Source organism: Zootoca vivipara, chromosome 9 (genome assembly GCF_965207765.1).
Source record: "Zootoca vivipara chromosome 9, rZooViv2.hap1.1, whole genome shotgun sequence".
NCBI classification, from domain to species: Eukaryota; Metazoa; Chordata; class Lepidosauria; order Squamata; family Lacertidae; genus Zootoca; species Zootoca vivipara.
In genome coordinates this window covers 31,617,962-31,638,396 of record NC_142592.1, presented here as the reverse complement: position 1 = coordinate 31,638,396, position 20,435 = coordinate 31,617,962, and the positions used below count along the sequence as shown (strand labels likewise).

The window sequence follows — 20,435 nt, the reverse complement described above, 5'->3', positions numbered from 1 at the left end:
CACCATAAAAGAGGGCCTTCCTGTCTTTTTCTGTGGGCTTGCCAATGTTGACCATTGTGAGGAACAGAGCGCTAGACTGGATTGGTCTTGGCTCTGAATCAGTAGGGCTCTCCAGAGATTTCTTATGTAGCTATGCATAACAAGCTATGCTTTGACAAGTGGATGGCTTATATTGTTTGCGGATCTCCACAGTGGTTTCTGCATTTAGGACCACTCTTCCAGTCTTTGAAAAAGGTGGCATTTTGACCTAGGCCATGACATGTCAGGTAGGAGAACTTATCACAGCTCAGTGCATATTCACAGTAATCTTTGCAGTGGACAACATTTTTTCACCCCATTGACTCTCTCAGAAAATCTTTTAATTAGTGTCAAAATGCTTTCCTAACTATCACTTGTTTTCAGTGGAAAGGTGTTATAATACTGTAACACCATAATGTTACATTGCTATAATGTTAATTTACACAAAATGATTTGTTAACACCAATAACCACAGCAGGAAGCATTGGTTGTTTTTTTAAAAAAGCAATTTAAAAGAAATGAGTATCTTTTTTAAATCTTTTTTTTTAGCAAAAAGAAAACAGAATACATAAAAAACAAGCAAACATAAGTACAGTATACATAAAAAAGAAAAAAGAAAGAAGGTATATTAATCTTACAACAAATATTCATAGATTGATCTAGATCTTATCCTATATATGAGTATCTTTGCATTTATAGCACTACAACATTGGCACAATAATGACATTTAAAAATAAATGATGAAAAGACTTTCCGAATAGTCACCATTTTAGTAATGCAGTTTGTGACAGTAAACAGAAAGTTATTGTTATTACCCTTAAGTCATTATGTTTTAAATTAACATTATATAGCATTATGGCGAGTTAACACTATAACACTAGAAGTATAGAGGTGGAAAATATTTTAGCTCTATTTTATTTTATTTATCAATGACTTTTTGTATGCCATTAACCGATAAATTAAAAGTAAATAAATAAGGCAATAAAATGGTGCCCACAACAAAAGTTATAATGAATGTGTGCTGGGCTTCAAAAGGCTGGTCAGGTGACTTGGACCTTTCGTGCCCACAGCCGCTATGCCATGCCCAGTCCGTTGGTATGGATTGAAGTTAGTGAGATGTGCCCACACAAAAAGTGTGATATCCTCTAGTAGTAAAGGTAAAGGGACCCCTGAACGTTAGGTCCAGTCACGGAGGACTTTGGGGTTGCGGAGCTCATCTCGCTTTACTGGCCAAGGGAGCAGGCGTACCGCTTCCGGGTCATGTGTCCAGCATGACTAAGCCGCTTCTGGCGCAGCGGTGCAGCGCACGAAAATGCCGTTTACCTTCCTGCCGGAGTGGTACCTATTTACCAGTATCTACTTGCACTTTGACGTGCTTTCGAACTGCTAGGTTGGCAGGAGCAGGGACCGAGCAACGGGGGCTCACCCCGCCATGGGGATTCAAACCACCAACCTTCTGATCGGCAAACCCTAGGCTCTGTGGTTTAACCCACAGCGCCACCCATGTCCCATAGTCAACCCTCTAATGGTGTTGCAAGTCAATTTCTGTCCCGCTTGTACCTTACAATCAAAGAGCAGTGATTGGGTTTCCTCTAGAACTCTCCCATATGGAAACTGCACTCGTTAGCTAACACACACGTTTCTTGTTTTAAAAGGGCTTTCAAGCAAATTGGTCAATTCAAAGCATCTGTCTTTTGTAGGAGACGCTTGTTAATGTTACTGGTATTTTCTCTACTGCATATCTTTTGTAGTTGGTAAAAATTACATTTCCACTTTCCCGGATCCATATTTAGCTGTTAAAATGTTGCCAACAATGGAAAATAAATTTAGTTCCTATTATGTAAATCCCAGATAGGGTGTTTATGAAGAAGATAATGTTTTCCCATTAGTCTTGGCAAGTGTGATTTGTCACTTTTATCAGGTTCTGTGACAGCATCTTTCCTTATTTAGAAGGATAGAAAATAGTTTATTGGTGCTTTCACTAAAGGGAAAGAGATATAAACTCAAAACTGCTTGGATCAAACTGTGCCACCTGGCATGTTAAATATCAGGAGAAATTTAGATACTACTTTTAGTTCTTTATGCTTCCTAGGAAACATGTGGTTTTATAGGCACTTTGAGATCCACCTCCATACCCTGTGAAAGTAATGCCTATGTCACATTTTCAATGCACAGATATTCCATATACTGTATTAGTCTACAGGTAAGCACACCTTTATATATTCTTGGATTCTCTTCCTTTCCACTAAGAGGAGCTCCAGACAAAAATGTCTGTGTGAGAAAAAGATTAACGTGACAATATAGCCTGAATAAGGCAAAGGTTCTGTTTTTGCAGCTGAAAGAGGAGGAACATTTCATCAGTCCTGCTTTATGACATTCTAGGTACAGACATCAGATTTCAGATCTTCAGTCAGCATGAGTAAGCAGCAGAATTCATATAACTCCTTACCCATGAGTCACAATTTTAATTGAGGCCCAAAAGCTGAATCCACAGAAGCCTAAATAATGTCTCTCAAGAAATTGATCTCTCTCCCCCTCTTGGCTTTTTCATTTCGTTTATTAACTGATATTCTTTCATTTATAATATTAACTGATGCTCATCAGATAGAATATCGCCTGTGTCAGGGTGTGTTGTGACTACTCTTGAGTAACGACCTTCCACATGCTTGTCTTTCAGACGTTTTTATTGGTGCACATTATTTACAGTGTAACGGATTGCTTATTTCATGTCTACCCGCTCGAGTCAGATTCCTGCACTACCCCCCTCCGCGTTCGGGACCAGCATAAAAGCCTCAGAACTGAGAAGCGCCTCCCTTTCCTCCTCCTCCTCCTCAATTCCGGCGTCGGGGGGGGGAGGTCTTCTGTCTGACCTATTCCTGTCCACTTTTTCCACCTCCCTCTCTTCCTGACTATGGAGCAGGGGCTCTTTGATGTTGCCAGAGCCCTGGCACTCCCTCTCTGTTTCCTGACTCCCCCCTTCAGACCCCTCGCTCTTATGACTGCTGGGAGACGGGCTGCTTCTGATGAGGGGGGAGGGTTCTCTATAATCCCTACGCCTTACAGTCTGTCTCTAAAGTGAACAGCAGTTTGTGGTGGTGGTGTTTTTGCAACAAACCCTGATATTTCTTTTTCATCCAAACTACTCTAAACATTTTCTGAGAGTTTGTTCTGCTGCTTTTTTTTGATTGCTCGCCTATCTTTCAAGAAGAACCTAACTGTATAGTTCTTTTAGTGGCCTGAGGACACAAGCACATCAACCACCACCGTTGTTTTTTTAAAAGGCCTTATAGTTGGTCTGATGTGCAACTTTTCACTTCCCTGGAACTCTCTGAAGGAAGACATGGATTGATTGGGAAAGCTAAGGTCATGATTATATCAAAGCTTTACAATGATTTGTAAAGACTACACTGTGTTAGTTAACTTTACTGTCTTGCACCCATCCTACAATGAAGTGGATGTTCAACTAAAGGACAAGCAAGGCCCAATTAAGACACACAGCAGTTCCACTTATGGGGTGCATTTTGTGGAAGGTGGGCCTACCAATCCTAAATATCCAGCCTTATCCTACCTCTGATTGGCTGGCCTGCATGAGGCCACCCATGCAGACAGCAAAGCACAGAGCTGGCATCCATCTCCTTTCCTCTTATGTCCACAAGAAAATGACACCATCTCGGAACAGATGTGGGACAGATGGAGTTATTTATTTCTACAGTAGAACATTTACATCACAAACCTCCAGCCCCCACTTGTCTGCCATCTTAGTTGCAAGTCAATGGGGGGTTCTGTCTGTCACTGGGCCGATCCTGGCTCCATCTCTGCCTTCTGCCCGACCAGTCCCAATGGACACCGGCCACCACTGTTTTCATCTCACGTTTCTTCCATTATGGAACCCAAGTCAGAGCACATGGGTCTTAGACCTAGGCACAAACTTGCTTCAGCAAGGTAGTGACTTATGAGCTTGCTTTTTTAATCATTACCATGCTCAAGCAGAACATTACAAATAACACTCCATAATAAGATGACTCTTTATGTTTCCTTTTTTAAAAGTTAGGAATCTGATCTGACGAAAATGAAAATGCTTATGCAAATATAGATACGCAAAACAGCAGATATCAGGAAATACAATGGCTTTTCGATTTTACATGCATTATAATCGATTAGCAATCTTGATGTGAAAAGCAACGGAGACACGCAGTAACTTTATCTTGCTAACTGAAGTTGTCAGTTTGAGGAGAACATTCCCTTTGCTAGTTGATGAGGGGTTAAATGAGCTGAATGAAATGGGTAATTTTTCGCTACTTTCTCTGCTTAGTGTAACAGCAGTTATTTTAAGCATGTTTTGCTTATGACAGCTGCAAAATCTAAATGATTATCCATAGCAAGGGAGCTTATTTCGAATATCACCAGGCCATGATTTTAAAGAAATATTCACACTTTGCAGCAGTTTTCAAAATATACTCGATTCTGCAACCATCTAGGGAGAGCTCGAGGGTCCCATCAGGCTGTTGGGTTTTTTGCAAGTGTATTCTGCTACATGCAATTGCCACAATAATAGGGCATTAGTGGTAGATTTATATTGGACCTGCCACACAAGATCATTTCAACTTATTGATTGTTCCGTGATGCTTTCCAAATGTTACCATGCTTTTGCTGCCTGGAGGGACACTCTTGTGCTATACTGCAACAAAAGTGAGACATAAAATAAATCAGAACATTTGTGGTATAAAAAGTTACAGGATTTCAGCAGGAAGCACTGATTGAAAACGAAGCAATACGTCCACCCTAAATGTTTTGCAGGTGCAAACAGTAGTGGAAGAAGATCAAGTATGGCCCGGATACCATCATCTGCACAAATCATAAAGTGTGCACAATAAAAAAGGATGACTCGTACTCTGTCACTGCTGCCAGTCCATTGGGGAATGCCGGGCTTCTGAGTCAGATGTTGATTCTAGCCTTTGTTTGTCTTTGGTTTACAACTTGTGATTTGTCTGGAGGAGGCGGATCACAAACCAGGGTTGCGTGGTTTGGCTCATAGCAGGGCAGGAGCAAAAGAACTGGAGGAGGAACAAAGCCTCATATATTCTTATGTGAAAACAAGTTTATTGTGTGATTGCTGTGAATCAATTTCTTTTTACTTGTTGTTCATCATCCTGAAGATTCCTGTGACACCCACAAACGTGGCCGCCTCATTGCTCACTACTGACTCCAGGTTATTTATTTATGAACAAATTAAATAACACCAGGCCAGGCAGAACATAGATCAGCTTACATGGGCGTACCCAGCATGGGGCGGGGGGCAGCTGCCCCCCCCAGAAGCAAGGCAGCTGGAGAGGACAGGCAGGGGCGCTGCCTGCTGTGCTCCGCCTCAGCCTGCTTGGCTGAAGCAAAACGGCAGCAGCATACATGCAAATGAAGTGCCGTGGAGCATTGTGGGACAGCACTTTCTGTGCTGTGCTCGCTGTGACTTGAAAGAGTGTGGGCTGAAGTTAGCCCAGGTCTAGGTCCAGGTTTCCTTCAACGGAGGCAGCTGCTGCCTCGTTTTAGTTACTGCTGCCATTAAAGGAGCGGGCGAGGCAGGAGTGCAAGCGCGGGTGGCTCCGTGTGCTGCCTTGTAAACGGGCCCCTTTTCTCTGGGGTGTGTGGATGTTTACCATGCCTCCTGGGGGGATTCTGGCCACATCATTACCAGCTAGCCAATCGGGTGACTGGGGGGCATGGCTGGGGGCGTGTCTGGTGTGCCCCCCCTAGCTTTGATCCTGGGTACGCCCATGTCAGCTTACATCAACCAATGTGAAATGTGACTGCTTACTCTTCCATAGAGAATTTGTCAATACCTTTTTGGAAGCCCAATAATATAATGGAAAATGATCTACATGCTTGTTGCAGCTCTCAAATAACTGCAGGAAGTTGGTGAAGCAGGACTTCCTTTTACAGAAGCAATGCTAATCCCTGCTTAGCTCTGCTATATGTTTAATGAGTCTAACTTTAATAATCCTTTTCCCAATTACATGGGACAGATGTTATACTAATGGATCTAAAATTTCCTGGCTCCCTTCTGGATCCTTTTACAAATGATGTTATGTTTGCTACCTTCCAACCTGCTGGTAAGGAGTCTGATTATGTTGACAAATTGCATATTTGTATTACAAAACAAAACAATTTTTTTTAAATCTAGTACGGGTTATGGTGCATGTCACTGAGACCCAGGTGTTTGTTAATTTTTAATTTGTCAACCCTAGAATTTAATCTCTTTGCTGCCTTCGTTAAGAGTTTGATCTTCAAGTTTCCTGCCACACATGTCAAATCTATGGAACCATCAATTCCTGTTAATATATATGTTTTTTATTTCATTGGACTCAGGGCCTTATTTGGCATATATGATTGTAACAACACACCCCAAACAAACTTGTAGCTGTCATGAAGCAGTGATCCTGTGAGCAAGTATGGCTGGGTGGGGCCCTTCAGGCAGCTGTTAACAATTGGTCCCCAAAGTGGGAGCATGGGATGGCGCTGGCTGGTTGCCAGCATTCCCCAGCCCCTATAAATATTCAAGTTAACCTGCCGGGGGAGGAAGAGAATGTGCCGTGTTTTAGACTTGCTGTTTGATGTTCTGTAGCTGGTGCCAGAGAAGAAGCCAATAAAGCCTGGTAACTCGTTTGGTGCCTGCGTGTGATTGATTAGTGGCTTGGAGGGAGGACTCGGGAAAGCAACCCCCTCTCTCGATCTTTTTGTGCGGCAGTGCCTACATGTTGGTACTGCCTACCTATTGTCCACTGTTTCTCGCTTGCTTCGTCTCTTTGCAGCAAGGACATTGAACAAAACAAAAAAGCTGTTCCCAAAAGAAAACACTACTTGTGGCTTGTGCCTGGTGTTGGGACATAGCTTGCACCACTCCAGCTATGCTACTGGTTCCCAGAATTCTTTGAGGGAAACCATGTGCTTTAAATGTATGGTGTGTATGCAGACTCAGTGATTTAATTGGCATGTTAGGATTGTAGGCAACTGAGAATCTAACTCAGAGTTACCGAAATTAATGGGGCTAAGTTAATAATGTCCATTAATTTCAATGAGTCGACTGAGTAGCATTAAAGTTGGAAAGAACCCTTAGTTCCCTTTTTCATTATTCCCAAACATCTTAACATAATATCATTGCATTAAAACTCAATATCTTAGGCTGGCTTTGTTTGCAAAATTGAGTTAAAAGTAAAATTGGAGACGTGGGAAATCGAACCTACCATTAAAATCAACAAATCGTTGTGTCTGCAGACCTTTGGTATGCAGCTGAATGAATGAATTGACCTTGATATGTAATATGGCAATTTGTTTAGTTCCAAAAATAGGAACACAAATGTAATATTTAGGATGTTGATATATTTGCCAACAGTTGGTTGTTTTTTTTAAGCTACCATTTTGACTTTTTCATAGCAGACATACTCTTCTTTTTTGCTTCTGTGTTAAAGCAAAGCCTTCTGTTGTTTGTGCTACTAAATGTCATGGATTAAAATACTTAAAATGTTTTGCCTGTGTATCCCTGAAAACCAGGAATGTAGCATAGAAATGCTTTCATGATCAGATAACTACCTTCAAAAGGATGAGAGCTGAAACTCCTGGGAATACGCTCTGCTAACATGAACTGTCTAATGACCCAATTTCAGCCACTTTGTGACAGGGAATTATTAATGCCAGGAATGTCAGGAAAATATACTCTGGTCAAAGTCCTACTGCATGTGCATCAACAGCTCAAGCGTTTTGTCCCAGTAAGATACTTGCCAATATGCCAGCTGTTTGCTGGGCAATAAAGAGGGGATAGGGATGAAGTATAACCTTTATTTTCCTCAAAACAGAAGATCAACCCTATCACCAAGTATATAGCTGGACATGCAAGGTGTTGGACCAGACTGGACCTGCCTGATTTTGCACACGCAGTTTTCCCTCCAGCTTCGAATACATAAATCTTCTTCTTGGTCAAATAGTATGCACCTGTTTTGATCATGGTGCAGATGTGTATTCCAATTGCACACATGGGATATTCTCCAACTTTTAGACACCCACTTGCAGCTGCATTGCAACTGTGTGTATGCACACCTCAGGCCTCAAGGATGCAGTGGACCTGCTGGCCTGAGGTGATGGCGTCTGAAATGGGTGGATCAGAATTGACAGATTCCTGTCTGATTAGTTACTAAGCCGAGGAAGAAAATCAAAATACTCAAGGCATCAACAGGAAATAAAACATTTTTATTGAATATCTGTGTAGTATGTATGTTTTATTTTAACAACACCTGGAAAAACTCTACCGTGGGATCCACTACACAAAAGTGAAACAAAATATAAACCACCTCATCAAAACTGAATGTAAAATACAGCTAAACTTGTCAGCTCGCAGGCTACGAGCCATATGGCAGGATAGAACACCCCAAACGTTTCTACAAGATACAGAGAAAAATCCACACATAGAAACACTCAAGCAGGCAGTAAATATACACAAAGGCAACTAGGATCTTTCTACAGCATCAGATTCTAATACTTTTACACAGCTTTGTCAGAAAGGTACATGTGGCTTCTTTTGAGGATGAAAATGTCATCTTGGTCAAATAGCAGGTCTGCTCTCTGCTGAGAACTATAGTACATTAGCAACCAATTCTGTGGTGACATTCAGTCTGGCAGTGCTGGAAGAAAATGCATTAAGAATACCTTAACACAATGAATCAGTTCTGGCAGCTTGAGCCTGTAAATTTCAAGATGCGTTTTTTTGTTTTTGTCGTCCCTGCTACAATGAACAACTAAAGGAAGTTACAGTCGAGCTGAAACTCTTTCCTCATAGGCTGCAAAGCCTGTTGAGCTCTTCTCTTTGGTGGGATTTGGTCCTTTTAAAAATGTAAGGTTATAAAAGTATTCCTGTAAGATTTTTTTCCTATATATACATCTTAGCTTATCTGACTCAACTATGTCTTTCCCCCCCGTTTCTTATAGAAAATAGAAAGACCTCCAGAGTGATAGATGTTGCCACTCTCATCTGTCGGGAAGCTATGCAGAAAGCAGATCACATTGCCACAAATTCAATTTGTGGCTTGGGAATTAAAAAAAAAAACCTCTCTGCTTATTGGGTGAGGTGCAGACCCACAGCTCTGAGAAAGGGGTTGTTATCATTCAAAAATCTGTTGCTGTTTTTTTTTAAAAAAATTTATTATTATTTAACTGGATTACCCACCTATTTCTAGGGAAATCCCACTTATTCCACAAAAGGGTGCTATTTCCCCCCCTTTTTCTTTTGCTACCTCCTTGTGTTTTTGGTGCCGGGATGATAACTAAAAATAGAACAAGTACTTCAACACGTTATATTCACAGTCTCTTAAATAAGTATGCAAGTAAGAAAGTAACTAAATGGAAGGCGTCTCCATTGAAGAGACCTGAGCTAAAAAAAATAGTAATGCCCACAACATGATGAGATGGGATCATCTGAGATGACAACTGTCTTTATCTGTAGGACTTACCATCAAACTGAGGGGGTTGGGGGGGGGGAAGAGATGCGGAATATTGCACAGTGTCGACAAAATGCTGTGTGGTCCATCTGCTCTATTTTGATGCCCTTGTCCTATGCATAGCTCTTCAGTTCTGGATTGGTCCATAGGTAGGAGAACTGCTTGTGCTATACATTCCTTCGGCAGTGCAGTAGAAGGGAATGGCAGTATTTTTTACAATATCACTACGGAATAAATTGATTGCTATCCACTGAGAAAAACTACAGTTTCTAAGCACACACGGCAGTCACAGTGATACACAGAGCTGTCTTTTAAGACGCTTAAATGGAATGACTAATAGCTTCATAATAGTGCCATTTACTACATAGTAACATTGAAAACATTTATAAACTCCTCCTGAAACGAGCAACTAGTGTACATAAGAGGTTGCTTCAGTTTGCTAGAACTTGTTCTTTGTTTTGTTTCACTTTTTTTAAAGGACAAATTAAAACTTATTAAGTATAAATAGTATATAAAAGGTCACTAGCTGTTAATCTTTTGGCTTGCTTTGAAGTGCATTCAGAAATATGGCTAATTGTTTCTTTTTGTCCTCTTTTGATGGGATTTTACAATACTGTCTCGTCACCATGAAACTACTTTTGTATAATAAACACACACGGTGGTGATTTTTTTTTGTTTTGTTTTAAAAAATATTCTGCATTCCTTCTCATCTGGCTTAGTATAATAAAATATTTTGTTACAAAGTCTAATGTGCAAACTCATTAGGATTAGAGAATGTGAGATCACAAATGGGATTCACAGTATGCAAATTTTGTATAAAGGTGATAAACGGAGAGCGATTGGGTTTTAGGTATGTGTTTTACCATGGTCAGTTGTAGGGGTTTGTTACTATTGCATCCTCCCCCCTTGTGATTTATCCTCCCCCAATTTATATGTTCCTATATGCTAAAATTAATGCTCCCACCCTCAAAGGAATTGTACCTTCAATTTCTAAGTGTAAAGCCATGATTTCAGTTTGTTTTTATATATATATTTACACAGGAAAAAAACGATATATCAGCTTCTGGCTACGCTTCCTTGAGGTCAGCTTTGGAGCTGCTCAGATCATGCTAAGTTGCCCACGAGAAAAGACCACCAATGGGAATTAACCCCTCCAAGGAGTGTCATGTGAGCGTACATCGATATTTGAACGATTCGGTTGAAAGCTCAGATTTAAGTTGTCCTTTAAGATGTCAGTGTAACACTACTAGTGCCTTAACAAGTTGGAATTTTTGCTGGAATGCAGACGATACGATAGTTAGTTACCCTATAATATATTATCAGCTCTCCTATATCTCAGTCAATTTACATAATTTAAAATAGAACATCTTATTAAAAACATCTAGATATACACAGATTAGGAAACGCTTACAACATACAAATAAACGGACTAGAAATAAATTATTAATCTTTTTTTTTTTTAGCATACTGGTATGTACAACTGTGATACAATAAATAATTTCCGTCATGCTCTATCTACACATATTGCTTAAAAGAAGAGTCGATCTGAGGGCAGTGGTGAGATGGGAGGGCCGTATAGGGCTTTCTACATTTAAAGTTGTGCAAATTAAAAACAAGATTTGAAGTACCACTGATCTGTGTTAGGGATGCATGGCTGGAAATAAAAGGACCCATATTACTGAGGTATTTACAGATACTGGCTAAAGAGCACTATATGGGCAAATGCAGAAAGGCTTCTTTTCTCGTTTCCTTTTTGTCTTCTTACTTCTTGACTGCAAGCATGGCGTCTACCTCTTCCTCTGGCTGTAAGGTGTGCCACTGTGCAATGGGTCGCCTTGGGTTGGCCAACATGTCTGACCAATGTCGCAGCTCCGCCCCGGTGCTATTGTAGCCCACAAAGACTTTGCCAATGGCATCGTTCTTGCCAATCTTGTCATAGTCCAAAACAGTTACAACAACTTGCACTTTCTAAAACAGGATGAGAAAGAGAAAGTCAGGAATGAGGAAGGCAAACTGGACTGCAAAAAAATGGGTAGACCTTGTCACCTTGTTACAAGAAAGATGGAAAAGGTGGGTGGCAGAAGATGGAGAGTTACGCGCCTTATTTACAACCAAACTTTTTAAAAGCCTAGGGCCAATTGATGTGACTGCTCTTTTGTTCATAAGGCGCTTCAAGTAATTATTGCTATTGTTACTGTTATTGTTAAATACCACATACCACATAAAGGTTTTTAAATGCTGTGGTGAACTTCCTGCCCTCTAGATCCTGATTTAATTGCAAGTGTTTGGTCACTTTGGTCGCTTGGTAAGGATAAACACAATTTTAAGTTCTGCTGTATGCCCTCATATTTCAAATTTAATCATTATGCCAAATTTACTTTCATGAAGTCTACCAATGACAGCACTTCCCATGGCCCTAACTGTGCTACAAATGAGTGTGTTTGGTTCCCTGTGAATCATCTCTTCCAAGAGACTCCTAACAATCAATAAATCTATTTCCCCATCACTATTTATTCAGTTCTGAATTCACTGCTACTGAATATTATAAAATGCCCGCTACCTATTTTTTTGCTGAAGAATTGACACTTCCTAAGTACTGTATATTTTATCATCCCCCTCTTGAAGCAGTCACACTCATTTCATGCCGTGCAGGATTCATGCGTAGGTGCTAATGAAGGCATGCACACTTGATAATTAGCAAGGTTCCTGTTAAATATGTATGAGGGCCGAGGGATGGAGTTTCAAGGCGAGGAAGAAACTGATGTCTGACATTACCTGGATTTGCTCAAATGGTACTTCAAAGCTGAAAGACTCATTGTAATAGGGATTCAGAGTGTTCTTTTTAATTGTTGTCTTCTTCTTCTTCAGCCGCTTTCCATTCTGCATCAGATGAATTTTCACATAGGGATCTGAGCAATGACAAGAAAAACCAAGGCGGTTAGGAAATGGTGCCCTGGTTAATATATTGTGTTCTCTAATGGGGATAATCATTGAGTCAAAAGAGGAAGGAGGGAAAAAAGAGGCAGGAGACTCACAAATGTTTCTCAAGCAAATCCATATTTATAGAAGATTAAAAAAATCAGGCAAAATTGTCAGGTAAATGTTCCAATAATGCAACTTTTCCAAAAGATGAGCATCCTGCAAAGTCAGTACAGTATTGTGCAAACAGTCAGAGAAGCTCCTTGTGTTAATTTGCCTCTGCCTGGAAATATTTGTCTGTAGGTAGGCTGCTGAGGTGTCACTGCTTGACAGGAACTCTACAAGGGCAAAATTTCTTTCCTAGATATGTGGATAACTGACTTTCCCCTATTAGTGACTGCTGCCTTACAAACTTGCAAGGCTTCAGAAAAGAGTAAGTTCAGAAGCAGTGAGGGTTACTCTTGTCTCACCTGTTCCTATTAGAGATGGACTCCATTGAGTCCATTGAAAAGTCCATTGAGAAAGCCAGACAACACATTCAGATGAACACATTGCCCCCCCCCCATCTTTATTCTCTTGTACCACAGGAAAACAAAGTAGTTAAATAGAATTGCATCGTTCACTGCAAGAGGTGGTGATGGTTCCTGGTTTAAATGGCTTTCCAAAAGGAAAAGAGAGATTCAAGTGGACAGACATTAACCAGGATACTTATAATGGCTACAAATGGCACTTCCATGCTCCTGGGTGGTGGTAGTCTCATTAACCAAGACAAGCTGCAAGCTGCAAGGGGCTGACAAGCTCCCATCATTTACAATTACGTATGTTGAGCTGTGGTTGGACAGACAAAGTGTTGTACTAAAGCCACCTTCATCTGATTCAGCAAGTCAATTCCACTTTTACTACATTCTGATTATAGAGGGGTTTGGATGCCTCTCCTTTCATGCATTAAAATCATGTTTGTGGGGAGCGCACCACTGAATGGGCTAGCTAGCCTTGCTTCCACAGCCGATCAGCATGTGAAAAGGACTCTACACCCTGATTGGTCTCTCCTCGCATGGTAGAGATCTGTGAGTGTACATTAGGCCTATTGAAATTAATAGATTTGGCTACATTTCCTGGAGGGATTTCTGTATGTGCCTAGCCTTGCTAATTCTGTACTTTTTCATATATAACTGAACCCAAAACTTAACAGGGCAACTCTGTAAGTAAGAAATAGTTGAATACTGGTGTGGGGAAGAAATGACATTGACACAAGGTGCAGGAAGAAGAGAGGAGGCATCTCAGATTCTCCAACACCCCTGGCCCCCTCAGCTTCTAAAATGGACCCTGGGTTCCACTGAACACTCCTTTATGCCTTATTGCAGCCAGGAGTCTTCTATGGCTCTAGGCAGCCAGGCAATGATGTGCATGGCCGTCTCTGGGTCATGCCCTTTAGAGGGCTCTGGGTCTACAGTATACTGTTCCTCCAACAAATGTGGGCTGGCACTACCAGTTCACTGTCAGTGTGCAGTTGACTCCTACCCCATCATACCATCATTTTCAGTGGCTTCTTCCCGAACATCCAGTTTTGCTCTGAACTGGAAAAGTGTTTGTGTTATTTTGTAGATGTACCCTGAAATATTGGGACACAGGTGGTGCTGTGGGTTAAACCACTGAGCCTAGGGCTTGCTGATCAGAGGGTCGGCGGTTCAAATCCCTGCCACAGGGTGAGCTCCCATTGCTCGGTCCCAGCTCCAGCCAACCTAGCAGTTCGAAAGCACGTCAAAGTGCAAGTAGAAAAATAGGTACCACTACAGTGGGAAGGTACATGACCTGGAAGCTATACGCCGGCTCCCTCGGCCAATAATGCGAGATGAGTGCGCAACCCCAGAGTCAGTCACGACTGGACCTAATGGTCAGGGGCCCTTTACAGCGGGAAGGTAAACAGCGTTTCTGTGTGCTGCTCTGGTTCCCCAGAAGCGGCTTTGTCATGTTGGCCACATGACCTGGAAGCTGTACGCCGGCTCCCTCGGCCAATAACACGAGATGAGCGCCGCAACCCCAGAGTCGGTCACAACTGGACCTAATGGTCAGGGGTCCCTGAAATATTAAGCCACGGGGTGAGAATTAAGCCACAATCCACAGGGCTTTGCTCTATAGACCTGATGGCTGCCCAGCACTCTTGGTTTGTGTTGCATTTCCTTAAAAGAAATGACATACAAGCGGTTGCCTTCATCTGCCTCAGCCGCAACAAAAGACGTCCCTCCCATATTGGTCTCTACAGCCATGGCAGGTGTTGGAACCTTCCAACAGTTTGACTCAACCCATAAAGGTGCACTCCTCCATTGGTCTCCTGCGACAGACGGATGGCAATGACAACTCATGACAGAACAATTTTATAAGGGAAAGGAAACAGGGGAAGAGAAGTCAGCTAAAAGCTTTCTAGTCTCAGCTGCTTATATACCTGAGAATAAATGAATCAGGCTATTATTAGAAGGTAGACTGTGAAGATGTAAAACCTTGCTTGGTCTTTTCTCAACACAGATTCCCCCACCCACACTATGACCTGAGCACCACAGCTTTGAATGACTGGTTTAAAAATGTACGGCATGTTTAAATGTGTTCAGCTTAAAGCTGTGAAGACAAAAAAACCTACACTGTTCCATTTCTCTAAAGCGCCACTGTCAGTAGTGTATATCACGAGTAGTTTTAGTTTTAATTTATTAAACCTCATGACATTCAAGAGGTGGAGGTGGAGAAGAGGAGGAGGAGGAGGAAACAACTGTTGGAGTACTGTGGGTATCAAGCAGTTAACACTCCGTGTTAAGTGGAAATGCTGACTCAGTATCATGTGATGAGTCAGCATCATGAGACATGGAGCGTTGGCGAATTGGTCTTTAGCCAGCTAGTATAAAGAGGTATGGTTGACTCCCCCCCCCCATTGGCTTCTCCCCTGTATGTAATCCCACCTGTGTATGCTGATTCTTGGATGTAAGAAGACTGCTTTATGATGATGCAAGACTGCAATAAAGCCCTGCTGAGAGGACAGTGTGTAGTCAGACTGGTGGGGTGGAGGTGGGGGTTGGCACTGTCCTTCTATGGAAAGGGCTAAGTTGATTTTTCAGTTACCCTGATTAATATTCAGTGCACGAAAATTCAAAAGTTGAAAAATGTACAATTTATATTGTGCATTACTGATTTTACAAGAACATCTCAAGTGAGGCTAATAAAGAAGCTTTTAAAAGCAGCAGGGTACTGGAGCTGACATGCTTTGTTTTGTCAAAGTTTAGAGGCAAAGATACCAGCCATTATTTAGAGGCAAACAAAAGATTCAAGTCTCATATGAAATGAAAGTTGAGGTAATGTCAAATTGCCAGTAAATACAGTGATTTTGATCTTAGAAACACTGTTGCACGTCTTCTAAAGACAGCTCCAATACCCACAGCTAGAGCCTTGAGAAGGAATATTTAATCTCATAGATAATAAAGGAAAAATTGTACATATGACATTCAAGAGACAAACCAGGTTTATCCTAGACAATACACCATGGTTAAATGAGTCACCTGTATCAGCAGCATCAAATATACAGGGACAAGATAGAATCTGTGGAGTGCAGCACAATGAAAATGAAATATTCCTTTAACAAAAGCTGGAACTATGGTGCCCCTGATTGACAGTGGGTTTTAAGGTGAAACCTAAGTTGTAGGTTGCCAGTACTTAATGAAGCCTTTCCAGAAATAGCAAAATTTAGTATTCATGAATTTCTACTTGGATTGAATGCCTGGAATGGAAAAATTTGGCTAGGGTGGGACAAGATTACTACATCTGAATATTTCCTGAACACAAATATAAAGATAACCTTTAATAAATGCCTGCAAGTCCCATGAACTGAGGTATCTATAGTCAAGGTATATAGCGCTTCCAGGCTGTCACATTTAGGGGTGAAATTCAATTGTTGTTGTTGTTGTTTAGTCGTTTAGTCGTGTCTGACTCTTCGTGACCCCATGGACCAGAGCATGCCAGGCACTCCTGCCTTCCACTGCCTCCCGTAGTTTGGTCAAACTCATGTTCATAGCTTCGAGAACACTGTCCAACCATCTCGTCCTCTGTCGTCCCCTTCTCCTAGTGCCCTCAATCTTTCCCAACATCAGGGTCTTTTCCAGGGAGTCTTCTCTTCTCATGAGGTGGCCAAAGTATTGGAGCCTCAGCTTCAGGATCTGTCCTTCCAGTGAGCACTCAGGGCTGATTTCCTTGAGAATGGATAGGTTTGATCTTCTTGCAGTCCATGGGACTCTCAAGAGTCTCCTCTAGCACCACATCCTGGCAAACTGAGTCTGCCCGAATTAAAGCTGATTTGGAACTACGTATATTATCATTATTTTATTTCTTATTTATTACATTTATATCCTGCCTTTCCTCCAATGAACTCAAGGTGGCAGACATACAGTAGTTCTCTTTTATCCTCCTTTATCCTTTATCCTCACAACAACCTACCTGTGAGGTAGGTTAGGCTGAGAGACAGTGACTGGCCCAGCAGTTCCCCAAAAGATTGGGGTTGTTTTTTGCCCAAGCAAAGCAATAGGGAAATGCATTGGTAAGTGTGGGATAATGCTTGATGTAGCATTGTCTAATCTCCACACCAACAAAACAGGATAATGCTCATTAAAGACTGTGGGCATGGCCACAGTCAGCTCTAGATCATTATCTTGTGATTTGGAAGTGGGCGGGTTGGTCTTCACCTTTTAATGAACTTTCCACGTCAACATTAACTTGTTTGCTTTGGGCAACGCAGCTCAGGACTGCCTCTTAGCACTGCCTTGTTCTAATGCCTGATTAGTGATTGCAGCACAAGCCTAGGCATACTTATTAGTGATGGCACAAAAGTTCTTAAGCATCCCGTTTCATAATACAAATCTGAAATGGCCATAAAGTTCTACTCCGAAAGCACAACGCTTCCTTCCCGGAATCTTCTCTGGGTCAGATAAACATAGATAAGTTCATTAAGTTCATAGATAAACATAATGGGGGCAAGAATCAGATTCCCATTCTGAGGGCCTCAAATTTCAATAGTGAGACAACAAAGGGGTCACTGAATCAGAGCATATATTTTGAGAAAAGCAAGAGGCAAGGAAGAGGGAGCCAGCCGGCTGTGCCAAAATTGAATGGCCCTCGGCCACACCCACTCTAGCCACAGATTGGCTGGAGCTGTCCACAGCACAGATGGTGTGGCCAGCTGTGACGTGCAGGGGTGGGGTGGGGAACAGCATGCCTCCCCCTATGTCGGAAAACTATAAAAGGTGAACAGACTTTCCCTCAATCATTCCAGTGGAGGAAAATGGCACAGAATTGTCTACCATTGCTCCTCAAAGGACTATAAAGCCAGCCAGGGCTTTCTGGGTAACAGACAGTTGGCAAATGATCGTGTCCACTGTACAGCAGAGCCATTATGTGTTGTGTTAGGACATTTCCACTAACTGTTTGATACCAACAGCATCTGTCATGCTTTCTCTTTTCTGCAGGAAGCCAGACATTGGACAGAGATGTGGTTGTGGGAATTGCTGGCATCATGGCTCCCCACAGGGCGAAATGTTGTAGGATGTTGCTTTCAGATCTGTCTGAGAGTGTGTTTTCCTTCTTCATTTCTTTCTCCCATGGATTTCAAAACAGACTTACTTCAGGGCTAGCAAACCTCTCTCCTGTGAGAGGATGACTCAGTGCGCTGTTCATGGCTTTCAAGGCACGGATAATTTGCCTTTAACGTTTTTTCTCTTGTGTGTTTTCATGTGTGGGAAGGGATAATTAAGGCCTCGGAAATAACCTCTAATGAGTTTATAGCGATCACATGCGTGGGTTGTCTGAATCAATATTCGTTTGCACAAGGAAACCCTCAGAATGGGAAGGAAAACTGGGGGCAGAGGGGGACTGAACTCTCTGGGGAAGCACAGCAGCAATGGAAGGCAACTTTTCAGAGAAACTGTGCAGGAGCCAGAGTGCTTCCAGATTGCGTAAGTGTTATTGTCTGCTTGTTATTGTCTGCTTGTACTAAATCACAGCATTGTATGCTTTGCTTTCTGTGACAAAATGAACATGCAGATGGCAAAATGTTGCACCTGTAATGGCTGATGGTGTCTTAGGGATAAATACAGTACACATCCTCCAACATTTCTCCAGTGAAAATAAGGACGTCCCATTCCATAATGGTAATTTTACTATTTATAACCCATACATCTTACTGGGTTGCCCCAACCACTCTGGGCAGCTTCCAAAGCATATAAAACATAATAAAACAATAAACATTTTTTAAAAACCCTTCCTTATATAGTATTGCCTTCAGATGGCTCAGGGGTCGGATAACTCCGAAGTTTCTCCAATGAAAATAGGGACATTCCAGGATCACCTGGGACAGCTTCTCTAAATCAGGGACATTCCTGGAAAATAGGGACACGTGGAGGGTCTGTAAATACTTTCTATCTAGAAATATATTTATAGGCCTAATCACACACACATAGACTAAAGCTATGACAAAAAAGCAAAACTATGGAATGGGGTATATTCTCCCTTCCATAAGCAGGGTGGGCTGGCTACTAAACTGGATGTTGCCTGCAAAGCCCTGATTCATTTCCTATTTGGAGAGCCGCTTCAGACATTATGGGATGTATTAAGACGATGAGGGGAAAGCATGCCATTAGGTAATTCGCTGGGAAAGTTGGGGGAGTAGAAGGCCAAGCATATTTCTTTGTGCTTCCTGTATAATGTCTGATGCAGACACCAAGCACATTTCTTCTGTGGTGAGATGCATAAACTTACCACACATACATATAAGACATTTACACTAACTCTGTGAAGGAGCAGCACCATTTCAGATGTTACACTGGAAGCACAAGTACAGGTTTTTTATGCTTTCTGTCCACCAAGGCTTGTAATGCATAGCAAACCATACGAGGTCTGCCCCTGCATTTGTTTAAAACTCCATATAGTGTACTCTGTACCTGAGGAAAATTTGTCTGCCTAACTTACAAGGGCACATCTCTGGAAGATAGATGTACTTTCCCTGCCTCCCACTCAGCATCCTTTTGCACACACGACATTCCATCCAGAAGAGCTAACACACCTGGATTGCGAAACTGGAACAGTGTCAGGAAAAACATTGTTATAAAATTGACAAAGAGTCAATGATCTTCCCTTTGGGAGAATTTCAGTCAGGGATTGTTAACCGCAGACTGACAAAACAGAATGGTTCATAATGGCCTAAGGCTTATTCTAATAGTTCTATCCACAGGATTTCACCACTTATAATATTTCATTACACAAGCAGAACAATGCAAGTATGGCAGTTCAAATGGGTGAAGTTGTTTAAAAGGAAAGCAGCAGGCAATCTCCTCTTATTTCTCCCCTTTCCATCAAATGCATCACAAAAATAAAAGATTGGTCTCCCGAGAATCTTGCCAGCCCACCATAAACTACCTACACTTAGCAAAATAATTTTTAAGTGAAATAGATTGGAATAAAGCCATAAGCAACTGAGAAACCTTCATGCTTTAATCCAGAGACAACACTTCAAGTACAAAAGGAAAGCAGCCCAATTGCTATGAAAATGTGGTTATAATAAAATTCTGCAGTGTAAAGCAATAAACCTGTCTCCACTCATCAACCAGGAAACAGGCCCCAGTGTTCAAAATTGACATGGCTGCTTGTCAGTCACGCCTTGAAAGTAGACAGAAAAGGAAGAAAAGGCAGGAGTGGGCGAGAAACATTTCACTTTCCAAACTCTGTTGTGTAGATTAAACTAAATGTGGATTTTTAAAAGCACTTTTATTGCAGGATACTAATAAAGGTACAGTGGATTAATAATGTTTCAAACAGCCATACAAAATATTATATGTCCTAAATAAATGACTTGGGTCCTAACTTTGCTTCTGTGGATGGAACAGAGATCATGTTCATTGAACAGAGTTTTCATGACTTGCCAATCCCTCTGCAGTTCCCCCACCCCAAAATATTCTCCTGGGGCCTAGTGACACTTGAAAATGGTGTGGAACA

General features: G+C 41.7%; 1 protein-coding gene across 2 annotated transcripts in view; it reads right to left on the bottom strand.

Moving 5' to 3' along the window:
• Positions 1 to 8,234: 8,234 nt before the first annotated feature.
• SYT1 (synaptotagmin 1) overlaps positions 8,235 to 20,435 on the bottom strand; it is a 339,802-nt gene continuing 327,601 nt past the window's right edge. For both annotated transcript variants that reach the window (XM_035127518.3, XM_035127522.3), the window contains exons 9-10: positions 12,273 to 12,406; positions 8,235 to 11,465 (exon numbers count right to left, since the gene is read on the bottom strand). In XM_035127518.3, the coding sequence (XP_034983409.1) occupies positions 11,259 to 11,465; positions 12,273 to 12,406 (341 nt within the window). In that variant the 3' untranslated portion in view covers positions 8,235 to 11,258. The remainder of the gene's footprint in view (positions 11,466 to 12,272; positions 12,407 to 20,435) is intronic.